General features: G+C 46.7%; 1 protein-coding gene across 1 annotated transcript in view; it reads right to left on the minus strand.

Annotated features, from left to right (window-relative positions):
* Nucleotides 1-19095, minus strand: part of CLIP2 (CAP-Gly domain containing linker protein 2) — an 82152-nt gene that overhangs the window by 30318 nt on the left and 32739 nt on the right. The window contains exons 3-4 of the mRNA XM_050908906.1: nt 13200-13738; nt 1329-1453 (exon numbers count right to left, since the gene is read on the minus strand). Coding sequence (XP_050764863.1) covers nt 1329-1453; nt 13200-13738 — 664 coding nt within the window. The remainder of the gene's footprint in view (nt 1-1328; nt 1454-13199; nt 13739-19095) is intronic.

A 19095-nucleotide genomic window follows, 5' to 3' on the forward strand; every position in this document is an offset into this window, starting at 1 on the left:
CAAAAGTTGGATTTTCAAAACACAGCAACAGAGGTGTGAGGACGAGAGGCAGAGAGAGCACCCGTACACTCACATCTGCCTTCCACACCTTCCACATGCACAGAGACAATAAATCATTTCTGAGTACCCTGAAGATTAAGCTCAGGGATAATTTGTATTGTATGATAAAGAAAGCAGGGACTTCGATTCACTCCGTGACTTATTCTCTACCATCCCGGTTCTTTTCTTTTGAGAATAGGCTAGAACTCAGCCATCTGCCGCCAATCATTTACTGCTTTCTTGTCCTGACATTGAACAAGGCAGCATTTCTCTTATTTTAAATGAAAACACATGGCTGCTGGACAAAGCGAGACCGACCCAACACAAGAAACCTTTATCACAGAATCTGAGATCTAAGGGAGGAACTCTCAGCTCCTCAGTTTCAAAGCTCCGTCTCACCTCTAATGCAAGATTCCCTTAAGAAGCTCCAAGAAATCAACAGTATTTCCCACTAAAGGAACTTGTGAAGGACAAGGAATCAGTTCCACTTGTATTTGAAGCAGGGTCAAAGTGCTGCTGTGTAACTCAGATTTGAACGTCCCCAAGCTCAAGATCTGAGGCTGGAGGTCATTCCCTTACTTAACTTCCACGTGAACAGAAACAGCTTCCCAGCAAGCCTGCGAGATGTCCCTGCCTAGTTTTATAGATACTAAACAAGGGCTTTTTTAAAAAAGAAAATAGTGGAGGTGCCTATGGAGTCAGAGGTGGTAAGATCAATCAGCAGACAGCTGTCACACTACAGAATTAGTACAAGGACAGACAATGACCACCAATTGTTCTTTCAGATCTTTGGAAATTTGTCCCCAGAAAGAAAAGAACAAATAACACTAAGCTGAGGAAAAAACAGAGTCAAATCTTTATCTTCTGTAGTTCTGACAGGGCGAATTATAGATACAGTGCAAGAAGAAAGTTTATGAAGGGAATGTGTAGTAGAAAGCACAGCTAATACAATCACAGAATCAATTTCTAGCAAAACTTAAATCCCACTATAAGTTTATCTTCTCTCCCTACTCTCTCCTGTTTCCTGAAGCCACTCAGGTTAGTTCTTCACAGACGTTATCTGATCCTGCTTTAAAATGCCCCAGTGATGACGTTCCTATTGATCTCCCTGCAAAACTATCCCAAAGCCTACAAGGCTCAAAACTGGACTCTTCCTCCCAGCCCGCAACGTCCAGCCAAACACAGCCCTAACTCTTCCTCCCAGGTCCAAATGGCATTTGACCCCCAGGCACCCTCGGAAGGGTGTAGGACCCTACATGCCCCAGGCTGGGTTTGAGAGCGCACAGTACCTTGTACCAGCAACCGCCCCGTCGTTCTTCCCCAGGGGTTCATCCAGCTCCACACCACACCACTCGCCTTTGGCAAAATCCGTCTCTCCCACGTAGCGCACAACTCCTGTCTTTGTCCCACCAACCTGTTGGAGATAAGATGCTGAGGGTTAGAGACGGCAGCGCCGGCACTGCCACAAGGCGACTGAGGCTGGGACAGTTATGGAGAGAGGACGGCGGGGAAAAAAGACATCAGTATTTTCTGTTTCAGATCTAATGAAACCAGAACAGCTGGTTTTCATATCAAGTTCTCCTGGCACTAAAGATGTCTCCCCAATAACTACAAGCAAGTTGACAAACTCCCACTTTTGGGCCTGCCTGGAAGATGTCAGAACAAATATAATGAAAACATATTTCAAGGCGTCACCTAATTGCGCAAAGTTACTTGTGAGGCCATGAAGGAGTTTAAGCCCTCCAAGCGCACTTATACCTGCCTTCTGTAAAGAAACAAGATCTGCACTAACGGGGTTTCAGTCCTGTGCTCTTTCAGCCAGCAGTTCTGAGCAATACTGGGACAGGACATCAAAGGGACAAGCTGAGCCAGGAAGGCACTCATCACTCTTCAGCTTGTCCCCACGCAGGGTTTGCTAGGACGTAGCGAACAGCCCTCCCAGCAAACCTCTCAAAATAGAGGTGTTTTGTACAGAAAACACACTCCACTTTTATCTACACATTCTACATCAATTCACGGCACTAGCGTGCTGCATGGGAAAGGGTCTCATCTCACTGCTAGGCTTCCACTAGCACAGATTTTTTTCCCCTCTGTGGAGAAATAAATATAAATCACACCTCTTGCTCCTATATGTACACTTAAAGCTTTCAGCATGCTGAGTAGACTCTAGGAGAGCGTAAGTCAGGAATGTATGAAGCTGTGTTTTGATCACTGCTATGAGAGCACATTTCACTGAGCAGCACCTGCCTCTGCCTTTGCACTGGAAGCTCCTACAGGTTTGCTGAGATACTTGTGCTGAGGAAAGACAGATGGAAAAGTAGGAGGGTTCTTCTAAAGGTTCGTACTTCGAGGAAATCAGCATATGATTTAAACCTTTTTTAGCCTATCTCTGCTAAAGCCTAGGTTCAAGGAAGAAAGCGTAAAAAAAAAAACACATTTAAAATTAAATTTGCAGCTCTATCTTGAATGACTGGTGGGCATTAATTTTCTTAATACTAAATTTTACATAAACAAGTATCAACAGAGTAATATTCTCCTACAGAAAACAGTGATAGTCAAATGCAGAAATCTCCAGATTGTGTATTCCAGGGTAGGGATGTTACAGATTGACCAATTCTGAACCCTAAAAATTCTGAAAATTGCTTATGCAAAGGAGAAAGAGTTTTCCCAGCCTAAAAATAACTGCACCTGAATGGACTGGGGAACACAGCTCTGAAGTCTGGGTCCTACCTCAAGTCCTGGGAGGCTGCGCTGCAGCACGCAGCTTGAGTTAGTCTTCTGTAATTTCTCTCACTAGGGATTCAAAGTGCTGCTTATGGAAAAACCTTTGTTGATGTTGTTCTTTGCTATAGGAAGGAGGAAAATATTTGCCAGCAGGAAAAAGTATCACAAGAAAGTTTCCTGGTCCTATACTGCGTCCAGGAGTAAAAAGATGATTCATTTTCAGTATTAGGTACTTGGCAAGTTACAGATTTGAACAGTTGCAGTAAAATTCTTTACCTATCACTCACAGTCAAATGGCAGTCCCCTTTTTGATTTATTTGAGTTTATACAGATTTAGCCTCTTATTATTAATGCAATGATTGAATGCCATTCTAATACATTTCTTTAGCTGCAGGTTGAACTCAATATAGGTGTAATTCATCTTAATGTCATTTATAGGAACTTACCATTGCTGGTAAGCTCCCTCAATTTTATTTTTATTGAGTTTTAATTACAGATATTAAGCCACATTTCCTTTACCAAGCCACATGATCCCGACTCCACAGAGCCTCGTGTAAACACCTTAAAAACCTGATGAGCTCCCTCCATCAGCGTGACTCTTACCATGTTATTCCGGGGCACTCTCCTCCGCCCACACAAACATTAGGACCGCTCAATTACATCCTCATAGATATTACTTATTTTGAGAAAGCTGTTTCCAAACTGGAGAGAAAATAACTAGCCCTATTGACTTAATACACACATTAACTAACTATGCCAATACCAAAACTGCACAGTAAGAGAGCAGGTCACGTTCCTGCCCGAAAGCCATACATCAGTGAAGATGTTAAGCGCAGGCCAGGTCTACGACTGCCCCAAAAGGCAATGTGATTCTCTGCTTCCAAAGCAATGTATTTTATTTGCTCTTTCAAGCATTAATTATTCTGCCATCTTTTCTATAAAATACACCCTCGCCATACAGCATTATCTTCTCCCCAAGCCAGAATGAACACATCTGCTCTCCAACAGCCTGGGCTCCCCGCATCCCGACAGGGCTGGCAGTACAGTCGGAAGCCAATATCGAGCTGTCACGCTCACATGCCAGTGCTCGACCCTCTCATTGAGCTTCCTATCTTTTGGCAGGCACACAGAAACTCTTATGGATGGAGAGCCCAGAAAATTCATCTGACTCAGACATGCAGATTTATTCAGCCCTGATAATCTGCTAATGCTGCTAAAATAAATAATGCATTTTGGAAAAAGCCAGCTGGCAGGTCGTATCAGCACACGAAACAGCCTCATCAAAACAGAAGCGTTTGTTTCTATCAGACCCTTCAATAAATCAGAGGTATCGCCTTGGAAGGAGAATAAACGGCAGCTTTTAGGGAAAGCCAGGGAGGTTAGCAATTGCATAGCATAACTCATGGTAGCTCACAGCCGCCCCTTCTGCCCACGCCTAGCTTTGATACCATGCTCCACAATCCAGGCGTGAAAGACAGCCGAGCGTGGATGGCGCCTACTGCACTAACCGACTGCCATCATCACACTAGAGACCAGAGGATTTCCATCCCATGAACATCTCAGCCTGCCATTGGCATCACTGCCACCCTCAGTCACGAGTTTATCTACAGAAATCGTGTCCGCATCTCTCAGCCTGGCACGTTAATCAGAGCCACAATCACACCTTCAACTTGCCGAGTGTCTGGAGCTAAGCAAAGACAGACTGGACAGGGCAACCTGTCTCTGCTAAAGCACGAGAGAGCAGAGAGTTAACAAGGCTGCCAGCGAGCTCAGCTACACCCCAGCAGTTCGGACATGCCATGGCTTTTATAGTTGACAAGTTTCATTCAAAAATGAACAAAACACCCAAAGCTTTTCTGAGAAGCCTTTAACAGTTACCGTACCAAAACTATTACTGAGATTATTCAAGTCCAAGAGAATGGGATTTTACCAAATATAAAGTATTATTGTTTTTAGTTATAGTTGATTTTGGAAAAAAAACCCCAAACCAACCAAAAAGCAGCTAAAACCAGCTCTTTATTGAAGCTCCAAAAAACGGAAACAATATTGACATAGTGATATATTGTTTTGGAGGGTATTTTGACCAGCATCAATGTTCCAAGTTTCTCTGCTTCAGGTAAAAACACTTATGATTAACCTTAAACAAGCTCATGGTGTTCCATCCTCTCCAGCTGGATTCAAGCACCCTGAGCCACACGCCTCTGATCTCTTGGAAAGCTGAGCTCCAGACTGAAGTTCTCTGCCTCAGCTCCAATGCCTTTTTCATGCCTTTGACTAAAGACCATCTTCCTGACCTGGCCTTTCCTCAACGAAAGATCTTCAATAGTCTCAAGAGACAGTCTTGGGCTTGACCTTCACAACAAAATGAAGCCAGGAATATTTAACAGGTCTGTGTCCTAATTGGTGAGTCTGAAAAGCAATGTGCGCTCATAGAAGGACATCCACACGCCTTCCCTGCTAACTGTAGTATCACTGACATCATGTTTTACTATGGTTTTCTCATCAAAATGACAAAATTGGATCCAGACCAGTAACCCAGGGCTGAAAAGACAATGATGCTAATCCTTCCAGACACTGTCTTCATTGGAGCTGCTAATATATCATTTAAACAATTTACCAAATTAGCAGCAGGCCATCTCTCAATTTGGCTGCTGCAAGTCAGACTCCCTTCCAGCCTGCGTTTGCTCTTTTCCCCTTACGTCCTCCCTGCTCACCCCACCGCAGTTTCTTGCTCTCAGCAAGAACCTCTTAACAGCTGTCCTCAGCCCAGGGCCTGTGGGCAATGCACTGCTCGCAATACACTCCAATACTGCTGCATTGGGTTTGCGTGGCAAGGTTTTGGTAGCAGGGGGGCTACAGGGGTGGCTTCTGTGAGAAGCTGCCAGAAGCTGCCCCTATGGCCAAGAGCCAATGCCAGCCGGCTCCAAGATGGACCCGCCGCTGGCCAAGGCCGAGCCCATCAGCGACGGTGGTAGTGCCGCTGGGATAACAGATTTAAGAAAGGGAAAAGAAGTTACGGAGAGTAGTAACTGCAGCCGGAGAGAGGATTGAGAAGATGTGAGAGAAAGAACCCTGCAGACACCGAGGTCAGGGAAGAAGGAGGGGGAGGAGGTGCTCCAGGCGCCGGAGCAGAGATTCCCCTGCAGCCCGTGGGGAAGACCATGGTGAGGCAGGCTGTCCCCCTGCAGCCCATGGAGGTCCACGGTGGAGCAGATCTCCACCCGCAGCCCGTGGAGGACCCCACGCCGGAGCAGGGGGATGCCCGAAGGAGGCTGGGACCCCGTGGGAAGCCCGCGCTGGAGCAGGCTCCTGGCAGGACCTGTGGCCCCGTGCAGAGAGGAGCCCAGGCTGGAGCAGGTTTGCTGGCAGGGCTTGTGACCCCGCGGGGGACCCACGCTGGAGCAGCCTGTTCCTGAGGGACTGCACCCCGTGGAAGGGACCCACGCTGGAGCAGTTCACAAAGAACTGCAGCCCGTGGGAAGGACTCACATTGGAGAAGTCCGTGGAGGACTGTCTGCCATGGGAGGGACCCCACGCTGGAGCAGGGGAAGAGTGTGAGGAGCCCTCCCCCTGAGGAGGAAGGAGCGGCAGAGACAACGTGTGATGAGCTGACCGCAACCCCCATTCCCCGTCCCCCTGCGCTGCTGGCGGGGGAGGAGGCAGAGAATTCGGGAGTGAAGTTGAGCCCGGGAAGAAGGGAGGGGTGGGGGGAAGGTGTTTTTAAGATATGGTTTTATTTTTCATTATCCTACTCTGATTTGATTGGTAATAAATTAAACTAATTTCCCCAAGTCGAGTCTGTTTTGCCCGTGACGGTAATTGCCGAGAGATCTCTCCCTGTCCTTATCTTGACCCACGAGCCTTTCGTTGTATTTTCTCTCCCCTGTCCAGCTGAGGAGGGGAGTGATAGAGCGGCTTTGGTGGGCACCTGGTGTCCAGCCAGGGTCAACCCACCACAACTGCTCAGAGAGAAAAGAAAAATAAAATTGTAAGTGTCATTCAGGCCAACAGGGACTGTTCCCCACCATGTCATGCCCTGTTCAGGGGTCAGCAATGGCTGCAGACGCCTGCTTGAGCATATCCCCAGGCAGAAACCACGGAGATGATGCTGTGCTGCCTGCTTAAAGGTCTAATTTACTCATCTAAATTTATTTTCTCAGCTGCTTTCCAAAGCGTGTCCACAAGACAGTGCTGCTGACCAGAGGGTCAAGGTGGGAACAACGAATGCCCCAGTACAGCACACTGACATGCCTCCTCTGCAGGGTTCACCGTGTCTCATGCTGGGTCCTGGCGGAGCCATGAAACTCTCCTACTGCCCGCCTGTGGGAAGAGAAAGGAAAGGGACTGTGGGGAAAGGGCAGACACAGGACACTTTCTTTACTCTGAGGACCTTCAACTACTTTTAATGTGCAGCACATAAGCTTACTCTACACTGTTATTGGATGATACTAACAAGAAATTGGAGCTTACCTTTATTGGACAAGTGCTGCTTGCTCCAGTTTGAGCTGTAGCTGCAGGCTGTATCCAGCGTGAAAACTGAAGCAGCCATCCTTTCCCTTGGGGAAAAAAGTTTGGTTTTTTTTCCCCCTACACTCGTCCACTGAGACAAGGAGCCTATTTCCACCCAAGCTGAGAGAGGCAGAAGCTGTGTTTTCCCACCACACATAATTTAGCTCTTCCAGGCATTGATGGCAGAAGATTATTGTACAAGACTTGATTTACAGAGGGTGCTTTTTGCAGCAGCATGGGGGTGTGGGTCCAGCCATGACAGATCACATGAAATAATGATCTGTAAGTACAAGGAGGTAAACGCGCATACCTATGGGAAATGCATTGCCATCACTTACTGGGGCTGTGTCCCAGCTGACAGCCAGGGACAGCGTTCAGCAAGCTGGTGGTAAGGTGGAGATCTGGCTTGTTGTCAGGGTTGTCTGTAAATACAACTTACTTCAGGTGGCATCCAACCATCAGCAGTTTCATCTGACCAGATACTCACTATGTCATCTGTGAATGCCAGAACTGGCTTTTAGGGTGAGAGGAGAAAGACACAGCTGGGAATTACAGGACAGTCCTTCCTATGTGAAGTTACAGGAATTTTTATAGTTTCTTTTAATCCAACCACTTATCTTTGTGCCTTCCCATCCCCACAGCACAAGTCAGCGTTGCACAGGGACGAGTCTGACAGCGCTGCTGATGCAAGACATTTGTGCACATTTATCTTTCAGGCACCAGTGAAAAAATAACGTCCTAGGGATGTGGTGTAAGAGGAAAGCCTAGAATTACAGCATACCCTCCTGAGGCTGTCTCTGATACAAAGTCTGCCCATGTTAATAATACAGTTTGCTCCACCACAGGCCACTTACAACTCCTATTTAATGACAGATGTTGCACACAGAAGACAAGGACTGGCCAATGCATCAGCCCAAATGAATGGTTAGGAGGGTGTGTGCGTGCACAAAAAGCCTCAAAGGGTTAATGTGGCAGCGGGGCAGGGCGGTTGCTTTGGGCTATTTATTTCCTCTTAGTTTCATTGCAGTGACAGGGAACACTTGCTCCTGTGACAGCAGCAGTTACGCTGTATTTCACACCACACAAGGGCAACAATCTTTTATGGTGAGGAAAGAGCTTGGACTAGGAGACCCAGATGTTTTCCTGTCTCTTGAATCCTGCAAACAAATGGAAGACTGCACTTCCCACTGCCCGTCACAAACCTCCATAGGGACAGAGATCTGTCATTCCCACGCTCCCATGCAAGGTCTTGGACTCTGCCGTACGGCTACGCTCTCCAGTCATCACACAGCAATTGCTGGTCTCCTTATGGACCGAGCTGAAAGCAGGCAACAAAATACTAAAAACACTTTCCCTGAAAATACTACCTTGGTAGAACTACAGAACAGAATCCTTCTTTCTTTACTGCCTGGTTTGCAATAAGGAAATAAGTCTTGTGATTGTTCGTCTGTAAAGCCCATAGAGGAGCATTGCTGCACCTCTAAGACCCCAGAAAGCTGGGAGAGCGCTGACGGTTAACCAGGAAAATAAAGAGCACAAATCCTTCCTTCGTAGCACCTCACGTGCCTTCGCAGCACCAAGGCTTCAGTCTCAGGCACTGAAATAGCTCAAAGCAAGCTGGCAGCAGCAGAGCAAGTAGTTGTCTCTGCCCAAGGAGAAGGGCTTAGGCTGCAATTCTCCTCGCAGGGGAGCTTCTAATGGAAATGATTTTTCACTCAGGTGGTTAAAGGCTTTCTGCAGCTTCAGACTGGCAGAGCAGGGTTGGGGCGGGGGCGTGCAGGGGGGATGCTAAAGAAAAGGACATGATTAGTTTATTCATGAGAATTTTCTGTCATTTGCCAGGAGCCAGAGGTTGCAACACACCGCAGGCAAAAACACTTTGCAGCATACAGAGGAGAAAATGATTAAAATCACACGCTCAGGGGGGAGCCCAGAATCTATTTCCACCAGCCTAGCCAGGCCGCTGCTGCAGTCCTGCCCGTCCGTCAGCCGATGCGCCGCTCCATCAGAATCCCCCTGCTAGTGCTGCTTCTGCTATTCCAGCATCTATTCTGGTTTTGGCCGCCTACAAGTTCTAGCAAAATCACAAACCTAGAATCCATCCGAAGGGTACCTGGGGCAACACCCCACAGCAACAGAGTCAATCAGCCACTGGGATAGAACCTGGCCCTTAAATAGTCTTGTTTATTACTACATTTCAGTACTGAAGAGTGCAATCCCAGTTAGGGGACAGAAGGATGGCTGAAGGGCAGAATACCTCTGTTAAGAGGAATTTTTTTTTTTTAATTATTTTTTATTTAGACTGACATAGAGAACAGCCACCTCCTTCCCACCCTTCTTAAGAAAGCAACCACATCTAGGGTGGAATGAGTTCAGCTGCTGAGAAAGCCTCCCCCCAAAGCATATAAACTACATTTTCTTAGGCGAAAACAACAGCAGAGATTCCTCCCAAGCAGAAAATGCTCAACTGCTCCATTGCTCTGTTTCCATCTCTTCTTTCCCTGGAGAAAGGCAACAAGCCAGCCCTCACATTAACAGCAGCACTCCAGCGATTATCATGCTTTGGGAAGCTCCATTCTTACTAAAGCAAAGGTTAATTGTTCCACTTTCATTTGCCAGACTTCAAGAGACGAGTTCTACAATATTAGGGTGGGGTTTTCATCTCTTTAATGCAATTTTTGCATCTCTGGGAAAAAGTCCGAGTTAGAAAGTGCCAAAGGCAAATATTATCTAATTCTTCTAATGGAAAGCTAAAAGTCACTTTTCGCAACTGCTAGAGTCAGAAAGGGTCTCAGAACAAAGTCATTGAAAAGCAAAAATGTCTTCAAGCTATAATGGACTTTAATGAAGTTAAAGAAAACCACTAGCAGGAAACGACCAGAACGCAGAGCAGCCAGGTGTCTGTCTTACAGACCTGGAAGGGACCCCTGCAACCTTGTGCTCCATCCACCGAGCAGCCACAGAAAACACACGTCCTCCCTCACTTGAAAAGCCTTTGGTGGATCCCATCTGCCTAAAAGCCATTCTCGGATAAAAAGATAATCTTTCAGAAAAGCACGGACTAAGAGTAATAAAGACAACTAAAACTGTACCAATCCATAGAGGACAAGAGCAAAGATTTACTCAGGGCATTTGAGGCAACTCAGGTTAACCCAGAATTATTGTTTATGTATGCAAACACCAAACATGATGAGCTGACATCTCCATTACTAAAAAAAGCCATCTGCCAAGCCAAGCACATGTTACTGAACCATAACAGCAAATTATTTCTTCTTGTTTTCATTATCTGTTCCTTTCCTGGACCTCTACCACTGCATGCAAACAATTCCTGATGTTTCTGTAAGCTGAGCATTCCTGCCAGAGCCAGTGAGATGCTGAGCTCATTCCAGATTCGCTCTTCTGGAGCTATTTATTACACTAACAAATCATAGCACAAATTTTATCTTATAAACATCTGGGGTGGATAAATTAGCAGGCAGGGAGGGAGGGCTTTTAAGGATTCACCTTCATTAAAAACAAACAAACAAACAACCAAAACCACCCCCAAACCCCAGAAACCAACTCAACAGAAGCCAAGGGGAGAGATGCTAACAGTTTGTATTGCATGGGTATGCTGAAATCTCAATCTGTGTGGGCCCTGCTGAGGTAAGCAGCGTATTAAGTGGACAGACCCTGCCTCGGTGAGCTTACAGTCAGGAGAAGAGAGGAGTTAAACAATTAAGCCTGGAGAATGCTATTCCATTGCCTGACTGGTTCAGAAAGAACAGAGCCAAGTTTACTGTAGATTTTACATTTTGCAGTTTACCTTCTACAACTGCTGCTCCTAAAACGGGAAGTTCTCACCTGAGCACTCTCCCCACTCCCTGCAACAGGCAGAGGAGAAAATGGGAGCGAACAAATAAACTGATCAAAGGAGGACAGATTCCCCAGGTCCATTTTCCCCCACGTGTGGCTGCTTTAACACATCAACATGAAGCATCAGTGCATGTGTGAACAGAGAATGTCTCTGCCACCTTTCCCTGCCCACCCCTGCCCCTGGGACCAGCAGGGACAGCAGCAGCTTTGCTGACAGTAGGGATGGAGAGGGAAGAGTGGCAGCCTCTGGCGAAGTCAGGAAGAAGACAGACAAGTGACAAATCCTTGAGCAGCTGTCAGCTCCTGCTGTGATACAGAATGAAATGCACATTTTGGGGAAAATTTGAGAATATAAAACTGTCTTGCCTCTACAGCTAGGTCTACAAGCCCATGTGTTCGCACTAGATTTACTGTCATATCCAGTGGGCACAAGCAGAACCCATCTTCACTCTTTTTCCTCTGAAAATGAACAAACTTCAAATTGTTTTAAATTTCATTTAAATAAGATGAAAAGTATTGGACAACCCAACAGCGTTTTGGTGTGCAAGTGCATTGCTAGCTTCGAAAGTGTATTTGTAATGCCAGAGGTGCCTGACATTTGGGGACAATAGATCCTGAAATCCTCAGAGCAGATTGTGCCACGTGAAGTTTTGACTCAGAAGACACGTGTGGTCTGTCACAGCCGCTTGGTGCTCCCCAGCCACCTAGGGCTGCTCTAACGTGGCCCAGCTGCCCATGGTCCCCATGGGGCTGCAGAGAGCAAAGGAATCAACTCCATCAGCTTGAGCCGCAGCCTGCGCAGGGTTGCTGCTATCGCCAGCAGAAAAACCCGCTCTCCAAGACCACAAAGGACATTTGAGACTGCCTCTGACACCCTCCTGCACGCACTCCTCCCAATTCACATCGGCTGTGGAGCCAAGTTTTACCAAACCCCCGTTATTAACCACACGGCAAGTCTGTCTACACTTCCCTACTACCACTATTGGTATTGGAACCAGGTGCCCCAAAAAGGAAACGCTCCACAGCTAACTTTAAACAGGAGCCAGATTGCCCAGGATGCGCAAAGACCAACCCTCTACAACCTGTCATCGCTGTCGGTCAGTCACCTTTATCTTTTAGATCCAGGGATATTACTGGGGATACAGTTACAAGAGATCTGTGCTCAAACGCTTGGCTCTTCCAATATTTGATATCACAGTATGTATCATACACACTAAACAAAACTAACCTCTCTTTCACAGAACTGCAAAACTAAACTGTTTTTCCATGTTTTGGATATATTTCTTTTCCTTCTCCACCTCCACTGAAAGCACTACTCCTTTGCTAGGACGCAAATGGTGACAAGCTTGAGGGCAAACTTCCAGTAAGTCATTTTTAGCACAAGTGTGGCATTTTGGCTTAAAGTCATCAGGTACTCTATTCTAGATAATGAAAACAACAACAGATATCAGATGTGGACAACCCATCCATCAGTACAGTGATCTCTCCCAGAGTCCTGCCCTTTTATAAAGATAATTGCAAGTTCCTTTCTGTACAGGAAAGGAGTTAGTGTCATATCCAACATATAAAAACTGAAGCACCAAAAGGGGAGTGACCAGCTAGGAGAGATTCTTGCAAATACTTGCAGAGTATGTACGACCACATGCAACAAGACATTCTGCTGCAAATTCCTCGAAAGGCCCAGTAAACACCATTATGGAGAGTATCACTGGATTAGAAAATAATAATAAATGATTTTTCTTCTATTTCCCTCTCATGTTTGAGTTGCTCTCTCTGATGTCATTCTACTGCTCAGGACTTCTCCAATACAAGAAACACTCTGGAATATGTTCTCTTGCATCAATGTGAAAAAGAGAGGGACAAGTCCAGAAGACACAGCATCCCAAATAACAGTAATGCAGAAGTTCAACGCCTGCTTGGTCCAGGCGTCCCCTTCTAAGACCACGCTCTGTCCCACACCTCATGACCAACTCTGTCCTCCTTTTGCCTTGTCCTGAGCCTGACCAGGAACACTTTGGGAGGGGACAAATTCTTGTCCTTCGCCTTTCTAGGGGACCCCACGATCAACTCACCAGCACGCGATCTCCAAGCCGTAAGTCCTTCTCCCCTTTTTTCACAGACCCACTGTCCGAGAGGTTAGATCCAGACTCGTTGCCCGTCTTCATGGCGCTGTTCAGGACGCTCTCCCGCAGGGGGATGACGCGAGTGGAGAGAGGTGGCGTGGCCGTCCCCGAGTGCAGTGACAAGTTCTGAGCCGTCAGGGAGTCCACGGAGGGGGCGTCGCTCCCCGAGCCCTCGGCCACCGGCTGCCGCGTCAGCTTGGACGGTCGCGTAAAAATCCCCTGCAGCGGCTGGCATTCAAAGTAACGTACTCCACCGACAGAGCCGTCATTCTTACCCACCGGGTCATCCAGAACGACCCCTGCCCACTGGCCCGGAGCAAATTGCGTCTCCCCAAGATACTGGATCACACCTGGCTTCACTCCATTTACCCAGACACGTTCGCCCACCACAAAGTCTCCCAGGAAATCATCGCCCACCTCGGCAACCTTTGAACCCGACTTCTCAGCGCTGGTGGTGGAGGTGGTACCCTGCTTGTGTAAAGGTGAGCCTGTGAATCAAGGGAAAAGAGGTTTTGGTATGAGGAGAAATCCTAAAAGGCAGCCAAAACACCAGGAAAGGGCATTTACAAAAAGGAAACATCTGAGACAACGACTTAGGTTGCAGGTTTACACTGGGCGAAGGTTAAAACCTGAGCGACCTCGTTACTTACACATCTTCCTCGGCAGCAAAGCAATCTGCACAGAAATCTCCATCTGCTGCCAAGTTTCTGCAGGTCTCGCACACAACATAAAGAACCGACCCCATGTCTTCATCCCCCTTTACAGTGCCCCCAGCCCCGTCACAGCACCAAAGGGTCTTTCGCGTGGCAGCACTAGGGTGAATAAGCTCAAAAGGACAGGAGTGGTGGTAAGTGCTTCAGGATCAAAAGGAGACCAATGAACTGCTGCTTTGAAAAAAGATGCCAAAGTCATCCTTTCATCCCTACCCTCCCACCCCCCAAAAAAAAGAAAAAAAAAGAAAAAAAAAAGAAAAAAAAAAAAAAAAAAAAGAAAAGAAAAGAGTGAAGCACTGATGTTTTAGTACCTGGCGCTATGAGAACTCCGTGTGTGTGGATACAGGCAAACAGTCAGTCCAAGCATCAAGAGTCCCACCAAGGGCACTAATAGCTCCTGTGGGACCACGCAGCTGCCTTTGCAAATTACTCAGTTTTCCCAGCTGCTGCTCTGCCCTTTGCTGGAGCAGAACCCAGCAGTGAGCAGAAACCTGGGGTATGTTCAATATAAACAGCATATCTATAAACAGGAAGCATCTACAAACCCCTGCATGCACAGCCTTCCCAGGGCTGACACCCCCGTGCACTGAACTCAATAAAACCTGCAATAAAGAACGCTCTTATTCCGGCATCAGCCCATTAAGCCAAAGCCAGACCTCCAGCAATGCTTCGCTGCGCTGGGAGAAGGAAAACTGCAAGTGATGCTGGAAATTCACTGGCCCGCTCACACTCTCCAGCACACCCTCGATCGGCCAAACTCTCTGTAATACACAAGGAGGCCCTTCAATATGTGACTGGCATCTGAAGGGGAGCAAAGACAACCCGAGCAAACGAGTTAGCCGTGACCCCACTCTTGCTGACCCCCGTGTCAAACTCTCCTATCACAAACTTTGGGCTTTCAGCCTAGGCCCCAGGGGAACGAAAGAGAAGGACATATGGACTTCATTAAAACTCTCTGAAGGTTAAAGGGGGAGGTTAAGTAAAGCCCTAAAAGAAATCACACCAGAGATTGAGGAAATAAGCTTGCAAAATAAGATCCAGCAAGTCATATACCGTGGACCTTCAGTCATCCTCAGCTCTTGGTGGCACTGAGGTCCCAAGTGCGCTTCTCCCCCACAGCTGGTGTGTGCATAGGACTTGGTCCCACACATCCTGCACTCAATGAAAGCTACCTGGACTCTTCAGCCAAACTTTAAGCTGAAATTTCTGGGTGCCACCAACCAGAAAAGCCTAAAGCACACCCAGGAAGAAATTTTTATTTGCTACCAGAGAAGGCTGACAGAGAAAGCCTAAGGAGCTGCAGAGACAAGCCAAACTTGAGTGCTTATCTGAAATGAACTGTGAAACTTGTTCAGCCTCAGCCATCACTATGGCTCAGCCTGCACCATTTCTACAGCTCCTTCACAAGTAATGGGCCTGACAGATCAGGCTCAGCTCCTAGAAATCCTGAAGAACATAAAAGCTTTCAAACCAAGATACTTCAAAGCTTTGCTAAAGGTGTAATGTCAGGGAAAGAAAAGAGCACCAGTGCTTCAGCGCGAGCATAAAGAACTTACAGTTTCTGCTAAACCAGCTGCATTAAGAGGGATTAATATTGACACTTTGGTTCTCATTAGACTCAAGAGTCAACACTCTTGACAAATCTCTATGGCACAATGGCACCAGTTTGTTTGTGGCTCCTGGAAGTCAGCAGTACCTCTGGCTGGTCTGAGCCTGATCTGAATAAGGAGAGAGCAGCAGTTAAGGCATGATCGTACAAACTCCTCTTATCAACAGAATCGCCTCCAACCTGCTCACTAGGCTTGGTGGGCTGGAGCTGGAGCAAACCTTGAGAAAATTAGCCAAACGAGGCATGCACAGCACAACACACGGGGCGTGTTCAAGAGGCCCATCCCGTGATGGGCACAGGAAGGGCACTAGCGTAAATACTGTTCCCAACTGAAAAGGTTAGTGGCAACCGAGACCGTAGCGCTCATGGCAGAGCTCAGCCAGCTCCCTGGGAGGAAACCTTCTCTTGGCCTTTGGGCCCTGCTCTGAAAGTTTCCTCAACCTCACATGTTCTTCATTAACTTTTTTTTTTTTTTTTTTTTGGCAAATGTCTGACATTCAAGCTTGTGTTACTCTGAATCTGTAAAAGACAGTACATCAAAATGAGCTACGTTAGAGGGATGGCATTACATCCAAGAACTGGTTTCACCTTAAAAACTGAAAAACAAAGACTATGAGGATGCTTAGAGCTTTTGATCTTTACAAAAGACTTTAAGTAAAAAGGGGTGGGAAGGAAAGAGGGCTCCATCCATGTGAATCATAAAAACAACCATAAGCAGAAAATAAGGCCACCATATTCATTTCAGTGCTTAATAGCACAAGACAGTAAAGCAGCCGGATTAGGAACCAGCAAGTTACATTTTAAGACTCTTTCAGTTTAATAACCAGAGATGGCTACAGGGGTTTATCACCAACAATGTCTGTGATATGTGTATCTCTCCTTTCATGGGTCTGAGAATAAATTAAATCAGAAACACAACTTACATCCTGGTTTCATGCTCGGCAGAGTGCCATAACACACAGATCTCGTGCCACTGACATGTTTGCGACACACGTATGCAACGTGCCAAGCAGAACAGCCGAATTCAACTCTACTGTACAGGGAACTATAAGCACAGAAATTTGGGGGGGCTCTGCATCTGTACTCACAAAAGATCAAAGCTGTTTTTCTAGTCCTACTGGAGCCTGAGTTTCAGCACACTAGCAGTCTTTATGACGGCTGTTAGTTAATGATCAAGATACAGGTTACATTAACTCTCACAAACACCTCTGCAACATAGCCGGGATAAGCAAACCCTTCAGCAGCAAAGCTCAAGCAAAGAAAGGCAGGAAGGCTGCCCAAGGCTGAACAAACAACGCAGCAGGATTTAAAACCACGTCTAGACTCACCGTATTTCACTGCAAGAGCAAACACCTTCAAAAACTGACTTGGACTGGAAAAAAAAAGAACAGTTCATTGGACTTTTGGTGCAACATTGTGTTCCCCAAAAAGCCGAAATTTTAGTGGGACTTTATACACTCCGTTCATTTTAGGTGCCTGTCTGACAGGCAGGGCTGCCGAACTACAGTAATTATAACATCTCAGGGAAACAATCTAATTACAGACTCCCGAGCAGAGCAGTGCAGTCAGAAGCATTATTATTCTTTAGCATGAGGTGAATTATTCAAAAAATAGGATTTAAGTGAGGAACTGCCAGAAGGTTCACCTTCTTCATTATGGCCATGTTATAGAAACCTGGCATTTTACATGACCTTCATTACCCACATATAAAATAATAACTAAGCCACCAACTTCCCTACAGTGCAGCTAACAGGCTTTTGTACACTAGGCTTTCAGAGAAGCCAAGAGCCACTATGATCAAGCTAAACTCATTCTTCTTGGCTTCAGGTCTGATGGACCCATTAACTAGATGGCCAGACAACATCCAGAGTAGTCTGAGTAGACTAAGCTCTGATCCTCCCAGGTAGGTATCTAGTCACCAGCCCTTCAGAAGGCAAAAGATAGTGATGAGCAACTTGTCTTCAATCCCATGAGTATCTTAGGATAGCCCAAAACAAGCATGAGCTGATGGCACTGCTCTCCAAGACCTGACATCTGGAGTTACCTGCTCTCCAAGCAGCTCTTACAGCTTAGGGGAAAGCCACCCAAGAGCCCAGGATTCCTGAGCTTTCTCCAGCCTACAGGCACCTAAGAGCTGGTCTATGCTTGTGTCACTTGAATTTGCTGTTTCTGGAGAAGAAAAATCTTCTCTTCTAGTCAGACTCCCCAGTTAAACACCAGCAAGTTCCAAGAAACTTGCTAACAGCAAAGCGAGGGTACAGATCTCAGGTACAAAGTTGAGAATAGTTACACAAGAGAAACAAACCCAACAAAATGTATACTGAGTATTTTCTACTCCAACCCTGCCATTACCTGGTGATGCCGATCAAGAAGCCACAGGAACTCTGTGAATGTCACTACTAGGCATCTAACTCAGCAGCTCACCTGGAAGCCAGCGATGGGAAAAGCTCTTTCCTCCTTGGTCCAGGAGGATCTCCCTCTGCTGCTCCGTCCAACACAAACCTTGCGCTTGCTAGACAGGACTGCGACAGCAGCTCCTCCCTCCCTCCCTCTCGCTGGGACCAGGCTCCAAGACACAACAAGCAGTAAGCAGGATCTCTTCCACTTGGGCTTTCCAACTTTACAACCCTATTGTGTTCATTAGCCAGCTCATTCTTTTCGGTTTAAATGGTCTTCCTGTAGGTCACAGCTTTCAGGGCTGAACAACAACTTATAAATCAAAGTCATACACAGCATCCGCTAAATGCACATCTTATCCAACTCCAAATCTCTATTCTCCCTTTAGCTTTCGTAAAGCCCACGCATGACACATTAATAACAACCACGGCACCTAACCTGGTGCTTCGGGTCCTCTTTGCAAACTTGTCCCATCAGTTTCAGGGGCCCACAGTGACAGGGTACCCCACACTGACAGGGCACCAATACTTCAGGAGCCAAGCAAATTCCTATCAGCCAAGAGCTGGAGAGGTTAAAGGTTTTAACTGAAGCTTCAGCCTGTTCACATGGCTCTCATTACCGCGTCAATGAAAGCCTTGTGTCCGAAATCCCTGGAAGCACAAGGACTTCTGCAAACAGGGGACAGACTCTTCCAGCTCTTGGAAACATCTGCCGTAGGAAGGGGTGAAGAGACAGCTTCGTACAGTACAGGAGCAAGAAACCCCCCTTCAAGTAAGCTCTGAAAGTTGAAGCAGGAGGAACGGAGCACTGGCTCTGCAGCAACAGCAGGAACAACGTTCTTTGCAGGATCCCCGATGAGATGCTCAGCCTCATGCTATGTTTAAGTGCCATTCACATCCAGTGAAACCATGCATCCCCTCACTCCCTCCACATCTTTTGACCTCCCACAGCACTTCAGTTGCTCATTTCTTATCATCAGGCAATTGAAACAAAGGGGAAAGGAAACTTGTTTCTAAAGGGGAGGAGGGAGAGGAAGAGAAAAATAGTTTAGCATGAGAAGCGGTGCATAGTGAGTGTTGCCCATGTATTTCCTACTCCCTGCAGAACCCTTTTGTAATCTTACTGC

This window comes from Gymnogyps californianus, chromosome 20 (assembly GCF_018139145.2).
Source record: "Gymnogyps californianus isolate 813 chromosome 20, ASM1813914v2, whole genome shotgun sequence".
Lineage (NCBI taxonomy): Eukaryota > Metazoa > Chordata > Aves > Accipitriformes > Cathartidae > Gymnogyps > Gymnogyps californianus.